The sequence below is a fragment of the Arachis hypogaea genome, chromosome 3 (genome assembly GCF_003086295.3).
Source record: "Arachis hypogaea cultivar Tifrunner chromosome 3, arahy.Tifrunner.gnm2.J5K5, whole genome shotgun sequence".
Taxonomy (NCBI): Eukaryota; Viridiplantae; Streptophyta; class Magnoliopsida; order Fabales; family Fabaceae; genus Arachis; species Arachis hypogaea.
In genome coordinates this window covers 129,261,837-129,281,908 of record NC_092038.1, presented here as the reverse complement: position 1 = coordinate 129,281,908, position 20,072 = coordinate 129,261,837, and the positions used below count along the sequence as shown (strand labels likewise).

The 20,072-nt window shown below is 39.9% G+C and overlaps 4 protein-coding genes across 5 annotated transcripts; all 4 read left to right on the top strand.

Moving 5' to 3' along the window:
- Positions 1–514: 514 nt before the first annotated feature.
- Positions 515–10,211, top strand: LOC112791560 (probable phosphoinositide phosphatase SAC9). 2 transcript variants are annotated; one of them, XM_025834438.3, is made up of 13 exons: positions 515–850; positions 1,004–1,608; positions 1,818–1,950; positions 2,253–3,475; positions 3,809–3,916; positions 4,066–4,236; positions 4,488–4,730; positions 5,515–5,937; positions 6,438–7,241; positions 7,994–8,191; positions 8,295–8,753; positions 8,849–9,076; positions 9,632–10,211. In XM_025834438.3, the coding sequence occupies exons 1-13, from the start codon at positions 838–840 to the stop codon at positions 9,911–9,913; spliced, it is 4,890 nt and encodes a 1,629-aa protein (XP_025690223.1). In that variant the 5' UTR covers positions 515–837; the 3' UTR covers positions 9,914–10,211. The 2 variants fall into 2 exon arrangements, with proteins under 2 accessions (XP_025690223.1, XP_072083464.1); XM_072227363.1 differs by having other exon boundaries at positions 549–850; positions 1,828–1,950.
- A 217-nt stretch (positions 10,212–10,428) lies between these two features.
- Positions 10,429–11,484, top strand: LOC112791561 (uncharacterized). Its single transcript, XM_025834440.2, has 2 exons — positions 10,429–10,923; positions 11,004–11,484. Exons 1-2 carry the CDS (start codon positions 10,769–10,771, stop codon positions 11,263–11,265), a joined length of 417 nt encoding a protein of 138 aa, XP_025690225.1. The 5' UTR covers positions 10,429–10,768; the 3' UTR covers positions 11,266–11,484.
- A 296-nt stretch (positions 11,485–11,780) lies between these two features.
- Positions 11,781–14,974, top strand: LOC112791559 (uncharacterized). Its single transcript, XM_025834437.2, has 7 exons — positions 11,781–12,336; positions 12,426–12,495; positions 12,682–12,841; positions 13,034–13,115; positions 13,604–13,820; positions 13,976–14,040; positions 14,550–14,974. Exons 1-7 carry the CDS (start codon positions 12,247–12,249, stop codon positions 14,802–14,804), a joined length of 939 nt encoding a protein of 312 aa, XP_025690222.1. The 5' UTR covers positions 11,781–12,246; the 3' UTR covers positions 14,805–14,974.
- Positions 14,975–16,246: 1,272 nt separating this feature from the next.
- On the top strand, positions 16,247–16,789 carry LOC112782506 (uncharacterized). The gene has a single exon (XM_025824920.1). The coding sequence runs from the start codon at positions 16,247–16,249 to the stop codon at positions 16,787–16,789; it is 543 nt and encodes a 180-aa protein (XP_025680705.1).
- The last annotated feature ends 3,283 nt before the right edge of the window (positions 16,790–20,072 follow it).

Below are 20,072 nucleotides of genomic sequence, written 5' to 3'. Positions count from 1 at the left end.
ACCCATCTGATCACTTTTTTTCCACTACCGCAACGTTACTCAATATCAAACTCTTCAACTCTGACAACAAGGCAACTCGCCGTGTACGCAACAACACGGGATTCTCACGCTAAAAAACGACTCCATTATCACCATTTTTCATAAGGCAATTGGGATACACACAACTAAATATCCACTATTACTAGACATTATGACTAATTTGTGAAAGAAAAAGGTTTAGAAGAAATAGTAAATTTGGTGTAAAAAATACAAAGAGTTATACATACTTTATAGTAGTTAAAAATTTGTCGTAATGTATCGTTTACATTGTAAACGTCATAATATTTTACGTATTTTATTTACACTTAAACAAAATAAACACATCTCAGCATGTCAGTTTTATTTCATTTATATTATTAACGAAATATGTTGATAAGTATAAACGAAATAAATAATAAGATGCAATTTCGTAAAAATGCTGCAAATTGTTTATTTTCGTAAATAATATATTTATTTTAAAAAATCCTGTGTTTTTGCACTATTTTTGTTTTTTAAGCAGAAAAAAAAAACTGGTTTTCCAAATTTCCAAAGTCGAGTGGAAAAGCAAACTGCAAACATCGGTCACGGAACTTCCTCGCTCTTCTTCTCCTCCTTCTTCCCCACAAGCACCACCTTCAGGACGGACCGGATCCGCCAGGGTCCGAACCATCCTCCATTATCATCATCATTCTTCTCTCTCCCGACACAAATTCCTTTCTGCAATTCCATTTCAATTCAATTCCGTTCTCCCTTTATGCCACGCTGCTCAAGCTTCCGTTGCCGCTGCCGCTGCCGCTGCCGCCGATTCATCCCTAACTGATGGAATCATCTGGTGACAACATTCACCACTAACCGAATCTATACTATATCAATCCTAGCTCAATACACCACACCAACTCTCAAATTCCCCAATCGATCTTGCTCCGATTTCGATTCCACTATCTCCTTCGCTCTGTTTTAATTCCTGTTTCTTTTATCGTTTCAGGTGCTGGTGGAACCCCGAGGGACACGTCGGTGATCGTGCTGACATTGGACTCTGACGAGGTCTACATCATTGCGAGCCTCTCCACTCGAACGGACACTCAGGTTATCTACGTTGATCCAACCACTGGTTCCCTCCGCTATACTGCGAAGTTAGGGTTCGATCTCTTCAGGTCTCAGACCGAAGCTCTCGAATTCGTCACAAACGGATTGCGTTCCATATTCAAGAGCAAGACCTACGCTAGGGCCATCTTAGGCTATGCTGCGTTGGGGAACTACGCGTTGTTGCTTCTGGCGACAAGGGTAACTGCAAGCGTATCCTATTTGCCCGGTGGAGGGTGCATTTACACGGTGACAGAGAGCCAGTGGATCAAGATTTCACTGCAGAATGCACAGCTGCAGGGGAAAGGGGAGGTTAAGAACATCCAGGAGTTGACGGAGCTCGACATTGATGGGAAGCATTATTTCTGCGAGACAAGGGATATCACTAGGCCGTTTCCGAGTCACTTTCGGGTCGGGGAGCCCGACCAGGAGTTCGTTTGGAACGGGTGGTTCTCGCAGCCTTTTGCGAACATTGGATTGCCAAGGCATTGTGTCACACTCCTGCAGGTTTTTCTTTGTGCTTGGCGTTTTTCATGGCTGCACATCCCATTTTCGTGATTTCTTTTTGTATTTGTAATGTGTGGTTGTTTGTGTATTGGTTATGTGCACTAGCAGCATTGCCAATGGATTGGCAATGTGAACGTGGAGAAGGATTTGTGAGAGAGAAATAATTTGCATTGGTGTATTTTGTTATCTTACTTGGTCTTAATGTGTAGGGATTTGCAGAATGTCGGAGTTTTGGAAGCTCTGGTCAACTAGAAGGTATTGTTGCTCTCATAGCACGGCGGAGCAGGCTACACCCGGGTACTCGTTACTTGGCGAGGGGGATAAATTCATGTTACAGTACAGGTAAGGAACCTACCAACAAGTATCGAACTTAGAATTTTCCATCTACATTGAACTAACTATGAACATAAGTATGGTTTTTTCTGTTGATTTTACCACTTCCATTTTTATATTTTATTCACAGAACGTTCTTTTGTTTCCAATTTACACGTATTAGTATCAGGCAGCATCTTCATACAATTACAAAAATTGCAAAAAGAAGTTTTTCAATCTGTCATCAAATCAAAATTAACTTTTTGGTGAAACTTTGCCCTCATATAGCTCTGCACAAAACATTAATGAAATAATCACGTCCCATTTGACAGGAAATGAAGTGGAATGTGAGCAACTCGTATGGGTCCCTAAACGAGCTGGTCAAAGTGTACCTTTCAACACATATGTATGGCGAAGAGGTACAATTCCTATGTGGTGGGGTGCAGAGCTGAAAATCACTGCTGCAGAAGCTGAAATTTATGTTTCCGATATTGATCCGTATAAAGGAAGTGTGCAGTATTATCAAAGACTGAGTAAGAGGTATGATACACGGAATCTAAATATAAGTGCTGGTGAGAATCCAAGCCGAAAAGCTATGGTTCCCATTGTATGCATTAACCTGCTTCGATATGGAGAAGGAAAATCAGAGTCCATTTTGGTTCAGCATTTTGAGGAGTCTTTAAACTTCATTAGATCAACTGGGAAGCTTCCATATACTCGGGTCCATTTGATACATTATGACTGGCATCAAAGCATAAAACTAAAAGGTGAACAACAGACAATTGAAGGGTTATGGAAGCTTTTAAAACCACCCACTATATTAATAGGTATCTCTGAAGGAGATTATTTGCCCTCACGACAACGAATAAATGATTGCAGAGGTGAGGTCATATACAATGATGATTTTGATGGTGCCTTCTGCTTAAGAACACGTCAAAATGGGGTAATACGTTTTAATTGTGCTGATTCTCTTGATAGAACCAATGCTGCTAGTTTTTTTGGTTCCCTCCAAGTCTTCATGGAGCAATGTAGACGGCTGGCAATATCACTTGACAGTGATATTGCATTTGGCTATCAGTCAACCAATAATCATTATGGTGGATATACTGCTCCACTACCACCTGGGTGGGAAAAGCGATCTGATGCAGTTACAGGAAAAACATATTATATTGACCATAACACCAGAACTACCACATGGATGCATCCATGTCCAGATAAACCATGGAAGAGATTTGATATGACATTTGAAGAGTTCAAGAGATCAACTATTTTATCTCCTGTATCTCAACTAGCTGATCTTTTTCTTCTTGCTGGGGATATTCATGCCACTCTTTACACTGGGTCTAAAGCAATGCACAGTCAGATTCTGAGCATATTCAACGAAGATACAGGAGGGAAGTTTAAACAGTTTTCTGCTGCACAGAATGTGAAAATCACTTTGCAAAGAAGATATAAGAATGCCGTTGTGGATAGTTCTCGTCAAAAGCAGTTAGAAATGTTTCTTGGAATGAGGCTTTTCAAGCATCTTCCCTCAATTTCTCTTCAACCTCTACAAGTATGTGACTTGTCAACTGCCAAAGTTAAATGAGTGATGGCTTTCTGTTTCTTTTCATACAGCAAGTGCCTAGTGATTGCAGTTTCATAATTAATATCATGTTGGTGACTAAATTGTATCCACTTTCTGTCTTAAGGACTTGTTAATTTATGTCAAATCTGCCTCTGTCTTTACTTTGTTTCTTGATTTATGCTTTTTAATGATTCCACAGCTAAATGTTGTCTATGTAATATGTGTTAGGACATCAGAATTAGACAATGTTGCTTACACCTTTGAACCTTGCGATTTTCAACGAAAATAGTTATCAATAACTGAGCTACGTGATCACCGTAGGTATCATCTCGGCCGTCTGGATTCTGTCTCAAACCAGTTGCAAACTTATTTCCTATTGCGGGTGGTGAAGTTAGTCTTCTAAGTTTCAAGGGAAAAAACCTAGTTTGGGTATGCTAAATATTTCCTTCTATTTTCTGGATACTCCTATACTACTTATAGACACTCTCTGATGTTTGAATTCTTTATTAATATTCTTCTTAAGTTTTTAAGTTTTAAATATCTTCTCTTACAAAAGTATACACCTTTTCCTTTCACAGATTTGTCCACAGCCTGCAGATGTAGTTGAAATCTTTATTTATCTTGGTGAGCCTTGCCATGTTTGTCAGCTTCTTCTCACAATATCCCATGGTGCAGATGATTCAACTTATCCATCAACAGTTGATGTGCGGACAGGACGCAATTTGGATGGGCTGAAACTTGTATTGGAGGTCTGTATCACAACTTCACTTTGCCCCACTCTATATGTTCATTTATGCTTTTGATGGTATGGCAGTAAGAGATGATCTTAATAATGTTAGCTGAACAGTAAGAGGGTTATTTATGACTTTATGTTGTGAGGAAAACTTTTTTTGTCCCCCTCCAAAAGGAGCACTTTTCTGGTTATACTGTGATATCTTTAAATATAAGATTTTAGAAAATCTAGTTATATAATCTGATCCCACCTGGCATCTAATGGCAGGGTGCTTCTATACCAAGGTGTGCTAGTGGAACAAACCTATTAATACCCCTACCTGGGGCAATTAGTTCAGAAGACATGGCTATAACTGGAGCAAGCTCTCGCCTGCATGCCCAAGATGCATCACCGTTGTCATTACTGTATGATTTCGAGGAACTCGAGGGAGAGTGGGATTTCCTTACTCGTGTAGTGGCGTTAACCTTTTATCCTAACATTTCTGGAAGGAACCCGTTGACTCTTGGTGAGGTACATATTTTTAAGCATATGATATTTCACACTGATGATGGCTTGACTAGCTATGATATTATATGGCAGTTATTTGTTGCTTTTTGATATAATTTGCATGGGTGTACTGTTTTGTCTTGTAAACAGTAAAAGTAATATAGTGCAAGTATGGTGTATAGTGTAGCTAAATAAGTTTGCATTTTCTTTTGCTCCATCCTAGGGATAGAATCTTAATATGATTACTAAACCAATATTTATGGTTTGAAATATTTCAGATAACCCTTTTTACTTATTAAAAAAAAATCATTTCCTCTTGTAGCCAGGATATTTGTTAGTCATTTGGCTTAGGCTGCAATAAAAAATGATCTATTTGGAGTTTTTCCTGGTTATGAATCATAATTCACTAGAGACCATTGTGATTCATGGAGGTATAAAAGGAATTAGAACTTTTAAATTTTAAAGTCTTACTATTTGAACTTAGAAATTTTTGTGCGAAACAAAGCTAAAATTCCTGCTCAAGTCAGAATTGTGCATTTATATCTTAGTTTTTTATATACCCAAATATAAAAGCTAACATTCTTAAACAATTTAAAATCTTGGAACTGTAGTTAAAATTCTATCATCCTTATGTATCTGTAATGATTTTTCTCTTCGATAAATTGAGATTCTGAATTATTTGTAATAAATATAGTCATGGAAACTCACCTTTTCAATTCACTTTTTTATTGTATTTTTCAACATAGATGTAAATACTGTTTCAATGTAAGTCTTCTTTTTCAGCTAATGAGATATGATTTGGCTATAGATTGAGATCCTTGGAGTTTCTCTTCCTTGGAAGAGCGTCTTTACAAATGAAGGCCTTGGTGGAAGATTAATTGAGCATGTCAAAAAGTATCAAGAGGAGCTTAATCCCTTTTCCTCTGGTTCAGAGCTGAATCAATTCAACTCTTCATCTACAGAAAATGTGTCACCACCTGTGCAAGGAGGGAATTCTACTGACCTTTTGATTGACCTCTTGTCTGGGGAAGACCCACTACCACACCCACTTGCTCAACCAGTTACTGAACATGTCCATTATGAAAGTGACCCCCTTGAGTTTTTGGATCAAGCTGTTGAATATCATGGTGCTAAAAGTGATTGTCAAATTTCTTCAAAAGACACAACACATTCAGATTCTAGTACTGCACAATATTTAAAATGCCTGAAATCTCTTGCAGGGCCAAGTTTGGTATGTTATGATTTTTGTGATGTCGATCTGAACCATTATATCTTGTTTTCCCATCACCTCCTAGACTTTATTTTACTATATGAGTGTTTCCACAATCTTCCATCTGTTTGTGGTTGTCTTTTGGCCAAAGATAGTTAGTTCATTGCACACCATTATTTTGATTTAGTCATTGCTTTTTTTAGATGAACTTAGCTTTTCTATTAACTTTATACCCAAAAAGGGGACTGAAATCTCACTCGGGATTATTGTGTGTGATCTGATTCTTCACAGTTTTCGTGACTAGCTTAAGTTCCCCATTTTTCATTTCATATGTGTAGGCACGAAATGTTTGGAATAAATTGGTTGGCATTAGGCACGAAATGTTTGGAATAAATTGGTTGGCATTCTTGGGTGAAGTGATTTTTTCATTGGATTTGTCAGCTCATAAATGGATTGCTTGTTTTGGTTGTAAGATCTTTAACTTATATATACTTCTTGATTTATCTTGCCTGGTATTTCAGCAAAAGAAACTAGTTTTCATGGAAGCCATGAAACTTGAAATTGAGCGTCTTAAGCTGAATCTCTCTGCTGCTGAAAGGGATAGAGCACTGCTATCTGTTGGAATGGATCCTGCAACTATAAATCCAAATACATTGCTCGACGAAGTTTACATAGGGAGATTGTCTAAAGTTGCAAGCACTCTCACACTGCTTGGTGAAGCTTCTCTTGAAGATAAACGTATTTCTGCTATTGGTCTTGGGACTGTTGATGACAATGCAATAGATTTCTGGAATATTATCAGAAATGGGGAAATCTGTTCTGGCGGCAAGTGTGAGGTGCGTGCTGAGATTAAAAAGGCAGTTTATTCATCTGACGGGCCTTCAGAACCTGTATTCTTGTGTTCTCAATGTGAAAGGAAGGTTTGCAGAGTTTGCTGTGCTGGGAGAGGCGCACTTCTTCTTTCAGGTTATAACTCAAGAGACCCTATGAGTTATAATGGTGCATCAAGCTATGGTGGTCAAGTTGACCTCCCTGTAAACCGTCTATTAGCACGTGATGGTATAATTTGTAAGCGGTGCTGCCAGGATATTGTGCTTGATGCATTGATCTTGGACTATGTGAGAGTTCTGATTAGCTTACGAAGATCCGATCGTGTGGAAAAGGCAGCTTACAATGCTCTGAAGCAAATCATTGGGTCATCTTGGGATTGTCTTCTAGAAAAGAATAAGGCCTCTGATAATCTGTCTGCAGACAAATCAATGCAGCTGATACCAAATGGATATGAATCCGTGGCTGAATTTCCTCTTGCCAGCTTTTTACATCCGGTATATTTTTTAAACTATGTGTTTCGATTTTGGGCCCTGCAGCATTCTGTTTTGTTTTTTTTTTCTTTTGGGACATGGGGTATCAATGCAGCTAACAATCCACTTGCCATTGTTTCTATCAACAATATGTTATCCTGTGATGCAATACTTGTATCAACAAAGCAATTGTGGGATTAAATTTAAAATATTTAAATAAGTCATGAATGCAGTATTGGATGATCCGTTGACAGCCGAGCAGAGCAAAGGAAGCACCGGATATAACTAACGCATAAAATTTGAGCTTAAGTTGGCATGTGAAGACTATAAACACATGCATGCGTGCCCGCACACACTCCATGAATTTAAATGATTTTCCTGCATAAATACTATTAGATGGTCTCTTTTTTGCTGGATTACTTTGTCAAAATTTGATTTTCAAGCGATATGACATCCAACATAGTCTTGAAATAATATAGAAGATGTGTGTCTTGAAAAGTTTAAAAATATTCGCAAATGCCAGGAGAACTTATATATAGTTCTAATGGAAGATTTCTACCGAATATTGGCCTATTTTGCTGATTCAATCAACTTTTGCTTCTGGGTGGTTCTTTGTGTTTGTACCTTGTAGACAGAGTGCATGTTATGCGGTGCTACAATGAGACCCTTAAAATGCACATTTTGTTATAGTGTATAAACTACATTTTATTTTGCATATCTTTCTTTTTCCAAGATAAAAAGGTCTTTGTTACCAACCATTGGCAATGCTATTGCAGGTTGAAACAGCATCAAACTCTGCCCCATTTTTGTCGTTGCTTGCTCCATTTAATTTTGGTTCACGGCTATCATATTGGAAAGCTCCATCTAGTGCCACCTCTGTTGAATTTGGTATTGTCCTCGGTAATATGTCCGATGTTAGAGGGGTTATGTTAATAGTCAGTTCATGTGGCTACTCTATGGCCGATGCTCCTCTTGTGAGTGCTCATTATAATTTGCCTTGTGCTCTATATTTGTTGTTTTTTATTTTACCCGCTATTCCCTGAATTAAGAAATGAACTCTATGATATATTGGTACAGGTGCAAATTTGGGCAAGTGATAAAATACACAAGGAAGAAAGATCATTTATGGGAAAATGGGATGTGCAATCTATGATCAAGTCTTCCTCAGAGCTATGTGGGCCTGAGACATCAAGAACAGAGCATAAAGTTCCTAGACATTTAAAGTTTCCCTTTAAGAATTCTGTTCGATGCCGCATAATTTGGATAAGTTTACGCCTTCAGCGGCCGGGTTCAAGTTCTATAAATATTGGAAACGATTTCAATATGTTGTCTCTAGATGAGAATCCTTTTGCACAAGAAACTCGACGGGCCTCTTTTGGAGGATCCACTGAAAGTGAACCCTGTCTTCATGCCAAGAGGATTTTAGTCATCGGTAGCCCCAGCAGAAAGGAAGTTGATCTCAAGCCACAGCAAAGCCCTGATCAGTTGAACCTGAAAGGATGGTTGGAGAGAGCTCCACAATTGAATAGATTTAAGGTTTCCAATTTCGCTTAATCCTTACAGCCATGTTGTTTCGTAAATTTTTTACTTCATCTCACAATCATAATTGATGAACCCTGGATTCTTTTTAGGTTCCACTTGAGGCTGAAAGATTAATGGACAATGATCTTGTCCTGGAGCAGTATCTATCTGCTGCTTCTCCCTTGCTTGCTGGATTCCGTCTAGATGGCTTTAGTGCAATAAAGCCTAGGGTCACCCATTCACCTGCTTCAGATGTTCAAAGTGAAAGTTTTTCATCACTTCTGGATGATAGATACATTGCACCTGCAGTGTTATACATACAAGTGTCTGTTCTTCAGGTATATACTGAAACATCATCACACTGATTCTGTCATCTTTCTCTTGCCTGGGTATAACCAGGATGATACTACTATTTCTCAAGTACAATGTAGTAGGAAAGGCAGGAAAAGAAGTGACTTTTAATTTCAGTTTGAAAGGGGGTTGGGTGGATGGCAAAAGCTGAAGTCGTATAAGAAGGGAGTTATGCATTTGCAAGATGGGTTGGATTATAACTTTCATTTTCTGTGAATTTCCATCAATTTTTATGCATTGTGTATCAGATTCTCTCCATATATGTATATTATGTGCAGAAGCTGCTTTTTATACGGTTTGCATTCTGTTTTTCTGTTCAACTTTTCTTTTACTTGTTCTGTTGAAAGTATGTCACTCTGTTTTACATGAACTTCTAACTGGAGAATCTGGTAGGATAGCAGTCAATATCGTTGTTAATTTTATCCTCATGTAAGATAGCATCTTTTTCGTGTAAGATAGAACTGTTATCTTTATTTATTTTGGCTTAGCATGCGATTTGCATTGTTGGGTGAAAACAGTCTAATGTTTGGAATTAATTGCAGGATTATCAAAGCATGGTGACCATTGGCGAGTACCGATTACCAGAGGCCAAGGTGGGAACACCAATGTACTTCGATTTCCCTAGGACAATACAAACTCGCAGGATTTCATTCAAACTACTTGGAGACGTTGCAGCTTATACAGATGACCCTTCAGAACAAGATGATTCTGGCAACAGAGTTTCTCCTTTGGCAGCAGGCTTATCTTTGTCCAACAGAGTTAAACTCTATTACTATGCCGATCCATATGAGCTTGGGAAATGGGCTAGCCTCTCAGCAGTTTAATTACACGATAGTGTGCTTCGGTTGTTGATATCGATTTTGTAAACTTTTTCAAATTTTGTTGTATTATGTCATGTAAAGTCCATTCATTTATGTAATATTATAGTGTAGGATTCTACTGTTAGTAAATGGCATTAGTACCTTGGTATTTGATGGATTTTATTTTTCTATTTACCCACTTTTCATTTAGCTTGTAACCAACTAGGCAGAAAGGTGAGTTTGAAGGTTCAAATTCAGTACTTAGTCTACCAAAATGGTGAATTTCATTTTTGATTATGGAGTGTAATTTGATTCTTTACAATTTGAGTTTATCGTTTAATCATGGTGGAACTGGCAACATTCCAGACACTTAATCATAAAAGAAAATCCCTTTACATCTTCAGTTTATCAGTGGTTTTGTTTGATCATACAATCCTTTCTCATTCATGAATTATCTAAAGTTGGTCAGGAATGGATAATGGATGAGGTTATCGATCTTAAATGAGCTTATATAATGTTTTATTGGTGGTTTTGGCTACCAAAGGGGGGAATGTTCCATTTGGATGCTCAAAAACAAGAATGCCTGTGAGGAGGGGCCACAGTACCGAAGTTGATTGAACCTTATCCGAAACGAACCAATGAATTTCCACAATCAAATCACATTTCCGATACTCGAAACGATATCCACTCCTATTCCAACTCCCCGCTATGCTGCTTGTCATTTCTGTTATGTGTGTCGTGACTCCTGACACATGAGAATTGAGATAACCCCTGAGAACGGAAAACATTAATTTCCAATTTAATCCTAAAACGGAAAAATAAAAAGAGTCATATTACCTAACTTGTAGTTGGTTTCTGGTTTTTGAAACCGACCAAATCATGGCTCATTTGCTGACACCTGCTCCTACTACCACCACCGCCCCAATAGGCCTTTCCTCAAAACCCCGGAAAAGCTCCCCAAATTCTTGGACGAAGGGACGAGTGTGCTGCCACTTCATCTCTGATCAGCATGACCACCATTCTCTTCGGCGCAGGTAACTATCTATATTTTCTCTGATCAGCTAAATTCCTCTATACAATGCAGTATCGCATGACTACACGGTTGGTGATGCAGGGCATTGATGGGGTTAAGTGGCGCACTAGTGTTGGGGGGATTGAGTTTGAGCGACGAGCGCGTAGCAAGTGCTGCCGGAAGAAGGCCTCCGCCGCCTCCGCCAGAGGAGAGAAAGGATCCAAACGTGAGTGGTGTTCAGGCAAAAGTGTTGGCTAGCAAGAGGAGGAAAGAAGCCATGAAAGAAGAAGTGGCCAGGCTTAGAGAGCGAGGAAAGCCCATTATTAAAGAGCCACCACCACCACCTGCACCTCAACCTGAATGAACCCATCAATAAATATACTTTACAAAATGTTAACCCCTTCCCTTTTTCATCCTGTTCTTGTTTAATTTAATTACTCATTTTATCGTTTTACAATTTTCCCTACGTTAGAAATTCAACATCAACCCGCCTGTAATATAGTTGAAGGTCACTATGTAATAATCGAAAATCATTTGATGGTTTGAGATGTTCAATATAATAAATAATACGTCTTAATTATCATCTTTACGCATTTTAAGTTTAACGCCCCTTATCTTTCTTAATACATAAGCAACCGTTAAGAAAAAATATATAGTGCTGAAATTAAAATTATGATTTCATACGAATTATTCAAACGTCTCTTTATTAATTTTGTCCTAATGAAAGCAGATGTAGAAACTCGGTTCTTTCTTTGTGCTTGCATTCTAAGAAAATAAAAGGTTCAACATGATGTGATGGTGGTTCCTTGGGACGTCATGACCTCTCATCCTTGATCCATAATTCTATATATTTGAATGTACCAAACTACATATTTACTTGCCATGTAATTCACCAATTTTCTTAATCCAAGGTGAACTGTTACATAATTTCATTAATTCCTGAATAAACGATCACCAATTAATTGAATCAAAAGATTTTTTTTTATTTCTCACGGTATCTCATCCGTCGCGTTACTGAACTCCATCAATGGGTTGCTACATGCACAAGTCCATTTAAGGATCCCGACACTTGCTTAAGCGGACTACTGAGCTAACTATTAGACCAACCCAACTTGGTTTTTTTTTTCTTGCCTAAAGATTTAAGTAAAAATGTAAAGTCAACTGTTGGCCCAAAATAATCGTGTTTTGTGGTTCTTAAAATTAATTGGGCCTATTTAAAAACTGATATGGAAAAAAAAAAAAGAGGAGGAATATTTGGTTGAAGCAGAGGGAGAGAAGCGAAGCAGATGAAATGAGGGTGTGCACTGTGCAGGTTTGGTGAAGTAGCGAGCTATCGATTCACAGAATGATTCCCAAATGCGCAGTTCCGCCATCTCAGATTCAGTTTCAGAGCTTGAATGGACTCCGACAGCTCGCTGAAACGCGTCGTTTTAAGGTGCTCCTCACTCCTCACTCTTCCCCAGTCTCAGTTTCAATTCCACGTTATTTGATTGATGAGCGTTTTTGTTTTATGATGTGTTTTAGGTTTGGTTGTTGGATCAGTTCGGAGTCCTCCACGATGGAAAACAACCTTATCCTACAGCTATCCCTACGTGTATTCTTCTCTACTTTACACACAACATGCATTTTGTGTTTTTGTAACACTTGAATTCTTGTATTCTATGTTTATTGAAACTGAATTGGGCTAGGTATATACACCTCAACCTTATTGGTGTTCAAATATGGTGTATGTATTGTATGTTATGTGTTCTTATTATTTTTCAATTGTAATGTTTCTTAGTAGAAAATATAGCAAAGAGTGGTGGTAAGATGGTGATCATAAGCAACTCCTCAAGGCGCTCATCTGTCACTATGGAAAAAGTGAAGAGTCTCGGCTTTGATGACTCGCTTTTTGCCGGAGCCATCACCAGCGGAGAGCTCACTCATCAGTACTTGCAAAGGTTGTAGCATGCTATATCATCATCACTTGGAAAAGTTTCTTTCATTAATTCATACCTGTTGTACTTTGATGGTCATTTGCAGTCAGATTTTAAGTTTCTTCAAAGATGCTTATTCATCATATACAGTTTCATGCTTATGTATTTAACTATTTATGCAGTTTTAACTCTCTGTTGAAATTTTCTTTCAAGCAGGAGAGATGATCCTTGGTTTGCGGCATTGGGAAGGTCTTGCATTCATTTCACATGGAAGGGCCGCGGAGCAATATCTCTTGAGGTGTGTTTGAACTAAAATGCATTTTGGCTTCCATTTAGCTATTCACCATATTCAGTAGCTGCTTGCAAAATATCAGTCATCTTATTCAATATAACATTGTATGATTCTTGGAGTGGTTGTTTTTTTTAATTCTTTTATTTTTTTGAGCTGTCATGTTTGCAATGTAATTAATTAGTCTGCTTAGAGAGGTTTCCCTTTCTTCTAACCTCATTGAAGGTGTGCAGAGTTAGGAGAATTTGATTTGCACTATCCATGTTGACAATCCCACCTTATGGGTAAATACTTTGGTTGTTGATGTTGTTGTAGATTACTGAGGTCAGCTTTTTTTTTCTTGTCAAATTGTTAAAAATATAAATCTAGGGATAATGTATTGTATATTTTTTGTACAAAATGCTTATATTATGTAATATATAAAGATAATGGCCAAAAGGGTATACTATGCATCAAAGGTTTTCAAATCCTTTTGTGTGTTTTATAACTTCATGTAGGGCTTAGATTTGCAAGTTGTGGAAAACGTTGAAGATGCTGAGTTTGTTTTGGCTCATGGCACAGAAGCCTTGGGGAGTCCCCATGGGGATGCACATTCAATGAAACTTGAAGATCTCGAGAAAATATTGGAGCTTTGTGCTTCCAAAGGAATCCCTATGGTGGTAGCCAATCCAGATTATGTAACTGTTGAAGCAAGGGACTTGCGTGTGATGCCGGGTGACTTTGCTTTCCCTTTTCCTTTGTATTTAATCTAGCATAGCCCCTGAATAGTGCTTATTTTCTGTAAAATTTCTTAATTTGATATTGCTATGGGTTTCTTCATTTCCTTCTTTTCGATACCAATACTTCTGCGTGTATCTTAAACTTAATAGGTACACTAGCAGCCAAATATGAAAAGCTTGGGGGTGAAGTGAAATGGATGGGCAAACCTGGCAAGGTGACAATGTTTCTGCCAAAATAAATTCGCTGTGATTCTTGTTTTCTCCTGTGTTATTAATGGTTTTTAGCACTTAGACTGCTAAAGATTGCATGCACACAAGTATCAAACAAAAATGTTAATTACTTCCCAAATTGATTAAACAGCACGTTTAATCCGACAGTGATTTTCATGTTAACTGTATCCAGTTATTACAAATATACAAGTCCTTGCAATGTGCTTGCAGTTTTAACATGCAAAAGTGAATTCAGTGTTAAATAATATTTTGGTCAAGCTAAGCTGTGTGCATTAACTTTAATTGGATCGAATAAATTATCTACATTATTCTTCTCTTAATCTAGTTTCCCTCGTTTCTGCACATTGTTTCACAGATAATTGAAAATACTACATTATTTTAATTTTTTGAGCTTCAGCATATGCATGCATATGATAACTGGATTAACAATTTTGTTGACCTCAATAGATCATCTTTTGTTTAGCATTAACATGACATATACATCCTTTATCAGATAATCTACAAAGCAGCCATGGCAATGGCTGGCACACATGTTTCTGAATGTATTGCCGTGGGTGATTCTCTCCATCACGACATAAAGGGTGCCAATGCCACCGGAATCGAATCAGTATTTATCACTGGTGGTATTCACGCGACCGAACTTGGACTCGATGGTTTTGGGGAGGTAGCAGATTCATCTTCTGTGCAAGCACTTGCAACAAAATATGATGCTTTTCCATCTTATGTATTGCCTTCATTCTCGTGGTAGATCAAGATCATCATGGCAAATGAATCTGAACCACTGTTGTTGCACTTATCAGAGTCGCAAAATGTGATCTTTAGATTTTGTATGATTTATTGACCATTGTTACAAAGTACAAATCTTCATGTACTCCAACATTATATTGTAAATTAGTGTTATCAATCATTATTGTCAAAGATTTTTCCCTGTCATGCACAAACCTATATTACAACTTGAAAGTTGAAACTAAACTTACCTCCCAAAATAATAATAATAATAAAGATAAAAAGAAAGTATTGGTTGTGTTCGATGTTTTTGAATTTTATCTTTAATGTTAATGTCCTATTTTTGTTTTAATATTTTTTTCTATTTTAGTCTTCTAGTTTAATTTTCTTTTCCAAAATACCTTTTGTTCATACCCTGACCCAACACTAAGGCCCAGGACCATAAGATAAAGAGGCCCAATTCGAAAGTTGGCCTCCGCTCGCGACCGACTTCCATCGAAGAGGTTGGTTTCTACGCAAACTCCACTAAAAGGAAGTCGGAAGTCAGATTAGCTGGCAGATAACACTTATTCAAAATAAGTAACTGTCCCTAAAATCTCTCAACCCACTTCCAGGAGTCATACCTCAACCTCCCTAAGATAAAGGGACAGTTATCCTACTTAAAAAGTGGAACCACTCCAACGGTGGTTATGAGTTCACCACTATAAGTACATTGACAACCCTCAGGTATCTTTAAGTTCTCATACTCTCTAAACTCGCTTAGACCCCTGCTGACTTAGGCATCGGAGTGTCTTTGCAGGTACCACCCCCTTTTTTCCCCGAACACAAGTCAGACGAAGGTATCAAACGCAGAAGAAATCCTGAAGGCCTTCTTCCCAAGACGATTGGGCCAACCACGCGAGTCTAGTCCATTAATCTCCGGTTACTCAACGTAACATTGGCGCCGTTGCCGGGGACCCGAGAGATCATCCGTTGATGGCGAACAACTCACCCGAAGATGGCCACGCCACGACTGATTCAGAATAAGAAAATCTGAACACAGGAAACAATGAGGCGGACATGACCATCCACCAGGAAGCAAATGACCAACACAAAGAAGGTACCTCTGGGATAAAAAACCCAAAAGTAAACTCTTTCGAAGGACGTGAATCAGGAAAGGAAGGAACGCCCCATGCAGCTGAACTAATGGGATTGGTCCACGACCACCAAGAATGTTTGGAGCAGCTAGAACAGGAATTAGAACGACAAAGAGAGGCGGAGAGGAACCTAAGGGAAGAGATAGAGCGACGAAAAGAGTTAGAAGAAAAACTCTTGAAGCTAGAATCTTCCCTTAAAAGCCGGAACTCTCGTAGTGACCGAAAAGACTTGCCCTTGGTGGGAGACGACCCGTTCAGTGAGGACATAATGAGGGCAAAAGTTCCAAGAAACTTCAAAAGCCCTAATATAGACCTCTATGACAGGACGATGGATCCAAAGCATCATCTGAACAACATCAAAAGTCGGATGTACCTGGCCGACGCTTCTGATGCCACTCGCTGCAAAGCTTTTCCGACCACCTTGTCGAAAGCAGCAATGAAGTGGTTCGACAGCCTCCCCCCAAGATCGGTCACGAGCTTTGACGACCTCTCGCAGAGATTTCTAATGCGGTTCTCCATTCAAAAAGACAAGGTTAAACACGCACCGAGCCTCCTGGGTGTGAAACAAGAGGTCGGAGAACCTTTAAGAAACTACATGGAAAGGTTCAATAAAGCGTGCTTGGAAATTCAAGACATGCCCACGGAGGCAGTAATCATGGGCCTAGTAAATGGACTCGGGAAAGGCTCCTTCTCCCAGTCCATATCAAAAAGGCACCCTACATCCTTAAATGACGTACAGGAAAGAGCTGAAAAGTATATCAACATGGAGGAAAACGCTAGACTACGAGAATCGAGTTGGCGGCTTGGGCACTCTCACCTGGCGAAAGAGAAAGAGAGAGAGAGCCCAAGAAGAAAGAGGAGATCGGCGTAGAAAAGCCGAGGAGATATCACTCCTATACTCCTCTGAAAGTTTTCCTAGTCGACGTGTATAGGAAAATTCGCCATACAGAAAGGCTTCCACCCCTAGGCCCATCAAGAACAAAAAAGGGGGGGAATCATGGCGACTACTGCGAATACCATAAGATGTATGGCCATCCTACAAATGACTGTTATGACCTCAAAAACGTGATAGAAAAGCTGGCCAGAGAATGCCGGCTCGACAAGCATCTCGTAGAAAGGTCGGACAGTCATGGAAAAAGAAAGTGAGATGACAGTGATCGAAGAGACCCACCACCACAGACCCCAGAGAGACACATACACATTATCTCAGGGGGATTTGGAGGAGGAGGGCTTACCAAGTCATCTCGCAAGAGACATCTAAAGCGGGTCTACCAAGTCGGGAGCGAGACTCCCGATCTCCCAACCATCTCATTTACCAAAGAGGATGGGCAAGGGATCATTCTCGGGCATGACGACCCGGTGGTGATAACCATGATCCTAGCAAATGTCCACCTCTACAGAACCTTGGTGGATCAAGGGAGCTCAGCTGATATCCTCTTCAAGCCAACATTCGACAAACTAGGGTTGGATGAAAGGGAGCTAAAAGTTTACCCGGACACCCTGTATGGACTAGGAGACATGCCAATAAAGCCACTAGGATACATCCCCCTCCACATGACCTTTGGAAAGGGGAAAAATTCCAAAACTCTGAGCATCGACTTTATAGTCGTCGATGTTGGGTCGGCGTATAATGCCTTAATTGGCAGGACCACCCTAAATCGGCTCGGGGCGATGGTGTCAACCATGAAATTTCCAACGCCTAAGGGAATAGCGACGGTGCGGGGAGACTAGAAATTGGCAAGAAAGTACTACAATGAAAGCTTGAACCTCCAAGGAAAGGGCAAGGAAGTTCACACTATAGAGCTCGGGGGGTAAAAGCTAAAGAAGAGATGTGGCTGCACCTGGGGGAAAACACTGAAGAGGTTCAAATCGGAGAAGAGGAAGGGAAAAATACCAACATAGGAGCTAGTCTAGATGAAGATTTAAAACCGAGGCTGATAAAGCTCCTACGAGATAATTTTGACCTCTTCGCCTGGAAAACTTCCGACATGCCAGGGATAGACCCTTAACTCATGTCTCACAAGCTTTCAGTACACCCCGGATCACGACCCGTATAGCAGCGTAGGCGTAAGCTCGGACCAGAACGAGCTCAAGTGGTGGAGGAGCAAGTACAAGCCCTCTTAGAGGCCGACTTCATCAGGGAGGTCAAGTATCCGGCATGGCTGGCAAATGTAGTGTTGGTCAAAAAGCAAAATGGCAAGTGGAGGATGTGCGTCGATTACACCGACCTGAACAAGGCATGCCCCAAAGACCCATATCCACTTCCCAGTATCGATACTCTAGTAGACGCGAGCTCAGGGTATCAATACTTGTCGTTTATGGATGCCTACTCGGGATACAATCAAATCCCGATGTATAAGCCTGATGAAGAAAAAACCTCATTCATCACATCCAGAGCGAACTACTGCTATGTGGTCATGCCTTTTGGATTGAAAAATGTTGGGGCCACATACCAAAGGTTGATGAATAAGGTGTTCGCTCTCCACCTCAGGAACTTAATGGAGGTCTACGTGGACAACATGCTAGTAAAAACCAAGGAGAAAATCGACCTCTTGACAGATCTCTTGCAAGTTTTCAACACCGTAAGGTTACATGCGATGTGACTAATCCCCATAAAATGTACCTTCACAGTGGAGGCTAAAAAATTTCTAGGGTTCATGCTAACACAAATGGGGATCGAAACAAATTCCGACAAGTGCAAAGCTATTCTAGAAATGAAAAGTCCGACTTGCCTGAGAGAGGTTCAACAACTGAACGGCCGACTTGCTGCCCTTTCCAGGTTCCTGCCAGGATCAGCATTAAGATCTCTTCCACTATTCTCTCTACTGAGAAAAGGATGCCAGTTCGAATGGACTCTGGAATGCAAAGAAACATTCCAGGAGTTCAAAAGGTTTTTGAGCCAACCTCCAATTCTGACCCGACCTATAGTCGGGGAAGAACTCGTCCTGTATCTGTCAGTAGCAGACAAAGCTGTAGCATCAGCTTTAATACGGGAAGATGAGGTCGGGTAGCATCCTGTGTACTTCACCGGCAAAGTTCTACAAGGCCTTGAACTAAAGTATCAAAAACTTGAAAAGTTTGCATATTCCTTAGTAGTAGCCTTACGACGGCTACGGCCTTATTTTCAAGCACACACAATAAATGTACGAACGAACCAGCCCATGAAGCAGATCCTTCAGAAGACGGACATTACGAGCAGAATGGTCCAATGGGCAATAGAGCTCTCTGAGTTCGTCCTGAAGTACGAAACTCGGATGGCAATAAAAGCCCAATGCCTCACCGACTTCATAGCAGAATACGCCGGAGATCAAGAGGAAAAATCCACTACATGGGAGTTATATGTAAATGGATCTTCCAACAAGGTTGGAAGCGGTGCAGGCATAATACTGGTCAGCGAAGGGGGAACGCAAATAGAAGTTTCCCTCAAGTTCGAGTTTCCAGCTTTCAACAATCAGGCAGAATATGAAGCCTTGATTGCAGGGTTAAAACTGGCAGAAGAAGTTGGTGCAACCAAAGTAATGATATTCAGCGACTCTCAGGTGGTGACTTTCTAAATAGACAAAGAGTATCAGGCCAAAGATCCCAATATGAAAAGGTACTTAGACAAAACCTTATAGCATCTTAGGCGCTTTGAAGAGACCGAGATCAAGCATATAACTCGGGACCTCAACAGCAGGGCAGACGCCCTCTCCAAGCTTGCAAGTACCAAACCAGAAGGGAACAACAGAAGCCTAATCCAAGAAACTCTCCTAGAACCCTCTGTGGTCAAAACAAAGGCTGTTCAAGATGTCCTTGAAGTCACCAGGTTAGACCTCAGGTGAATGAAGCCCTTAGTCGAATACCTAAAATTCGACATCCTCCCCAAAGAGGAAAAAGAGGCCAAAAAGATCCGGAGGGAAGCACAAAACTACACCCTGGTGAAAAATATCCTCTATAAAAGGGGAATATCAACACCACTACTAAAGTGCGTCCCGACTTCAAGGACAACCGAGGTGCTAGAGGAGGTTCACAATGGAATCTGTGGGAGCCATCTTGGGGCTAGGTCATTAGCCAGAAAAATAATCCGAGCTGGGTTCTACTAGCCGACCTTGCAAAAAGATTCCACAGAATTTGTGAAGAAATGCCAACCATGCCAAATGCATGCAAACTTCCAT

Excerpts from the sequence above, each read along its gene's own strand:
- LOC112791560 (XM_025834438.3), top strand. Across the intron at positions 1,951-2,252 it reads AAATTCATGTTACAGTACAG|GAAATGAAGTGGAATGTGAG; the intron begins GTAAGGAACCTA and ends CCCATTTGACAG. Across the intron at positions 8,192-8,294 it reads CTATGGCCGATGCTCCTCTT|GTGCAAATTTGGGCAAGTGA; the intron begins GTGAGTGCTCAT and ends ATATTGGTACAG.
- LOC112791561 (XM_025834440.2), top strand. The coding sequence starts at position 10,769 with ATGGCTCATTTGCTGACACCTGCTCCTACTACCACCACCGCCCCAATA. Across the intron at positions 10,924-11,003 it reads CACCATTCTCTTCGGCGCAG|GGCATTGATGGGGTTAAGTG; the intron begins GTAACTATCTAT and ends TTGGTGATGCAG.
- LOC112791559 (XM_025834437.2), top strand. The coding sequence starts at position 12,247 with ATGATTCCCAAATGCGCAGTTCCGCCATCTCAGATTCAGTTTCAGAGC. Across the intron at positions 12,337-12,425 it reads CTGAAACGCGTCGTTTTAAG|GTTTGGTTGTTGGATCAGTT; the intron begins GTGCTCCTCACT and ends GATGTGTTTTAG. Across the intron at positions 13,116-13,603 it reads GCGGAGCAATATCTCTTGAG|GGCTTAGATTTGCAAGTTGT; the intron begins GTGTGTTTGAAC and ends AACTTCATGTAG.
- LOC112782506 (XM_025824920.1), top strand. The coding sequence starts at position 16,247 with ATGGATCCAAAGCATCATCTGAACAACATCAAAAGTCGGATGTACCTG.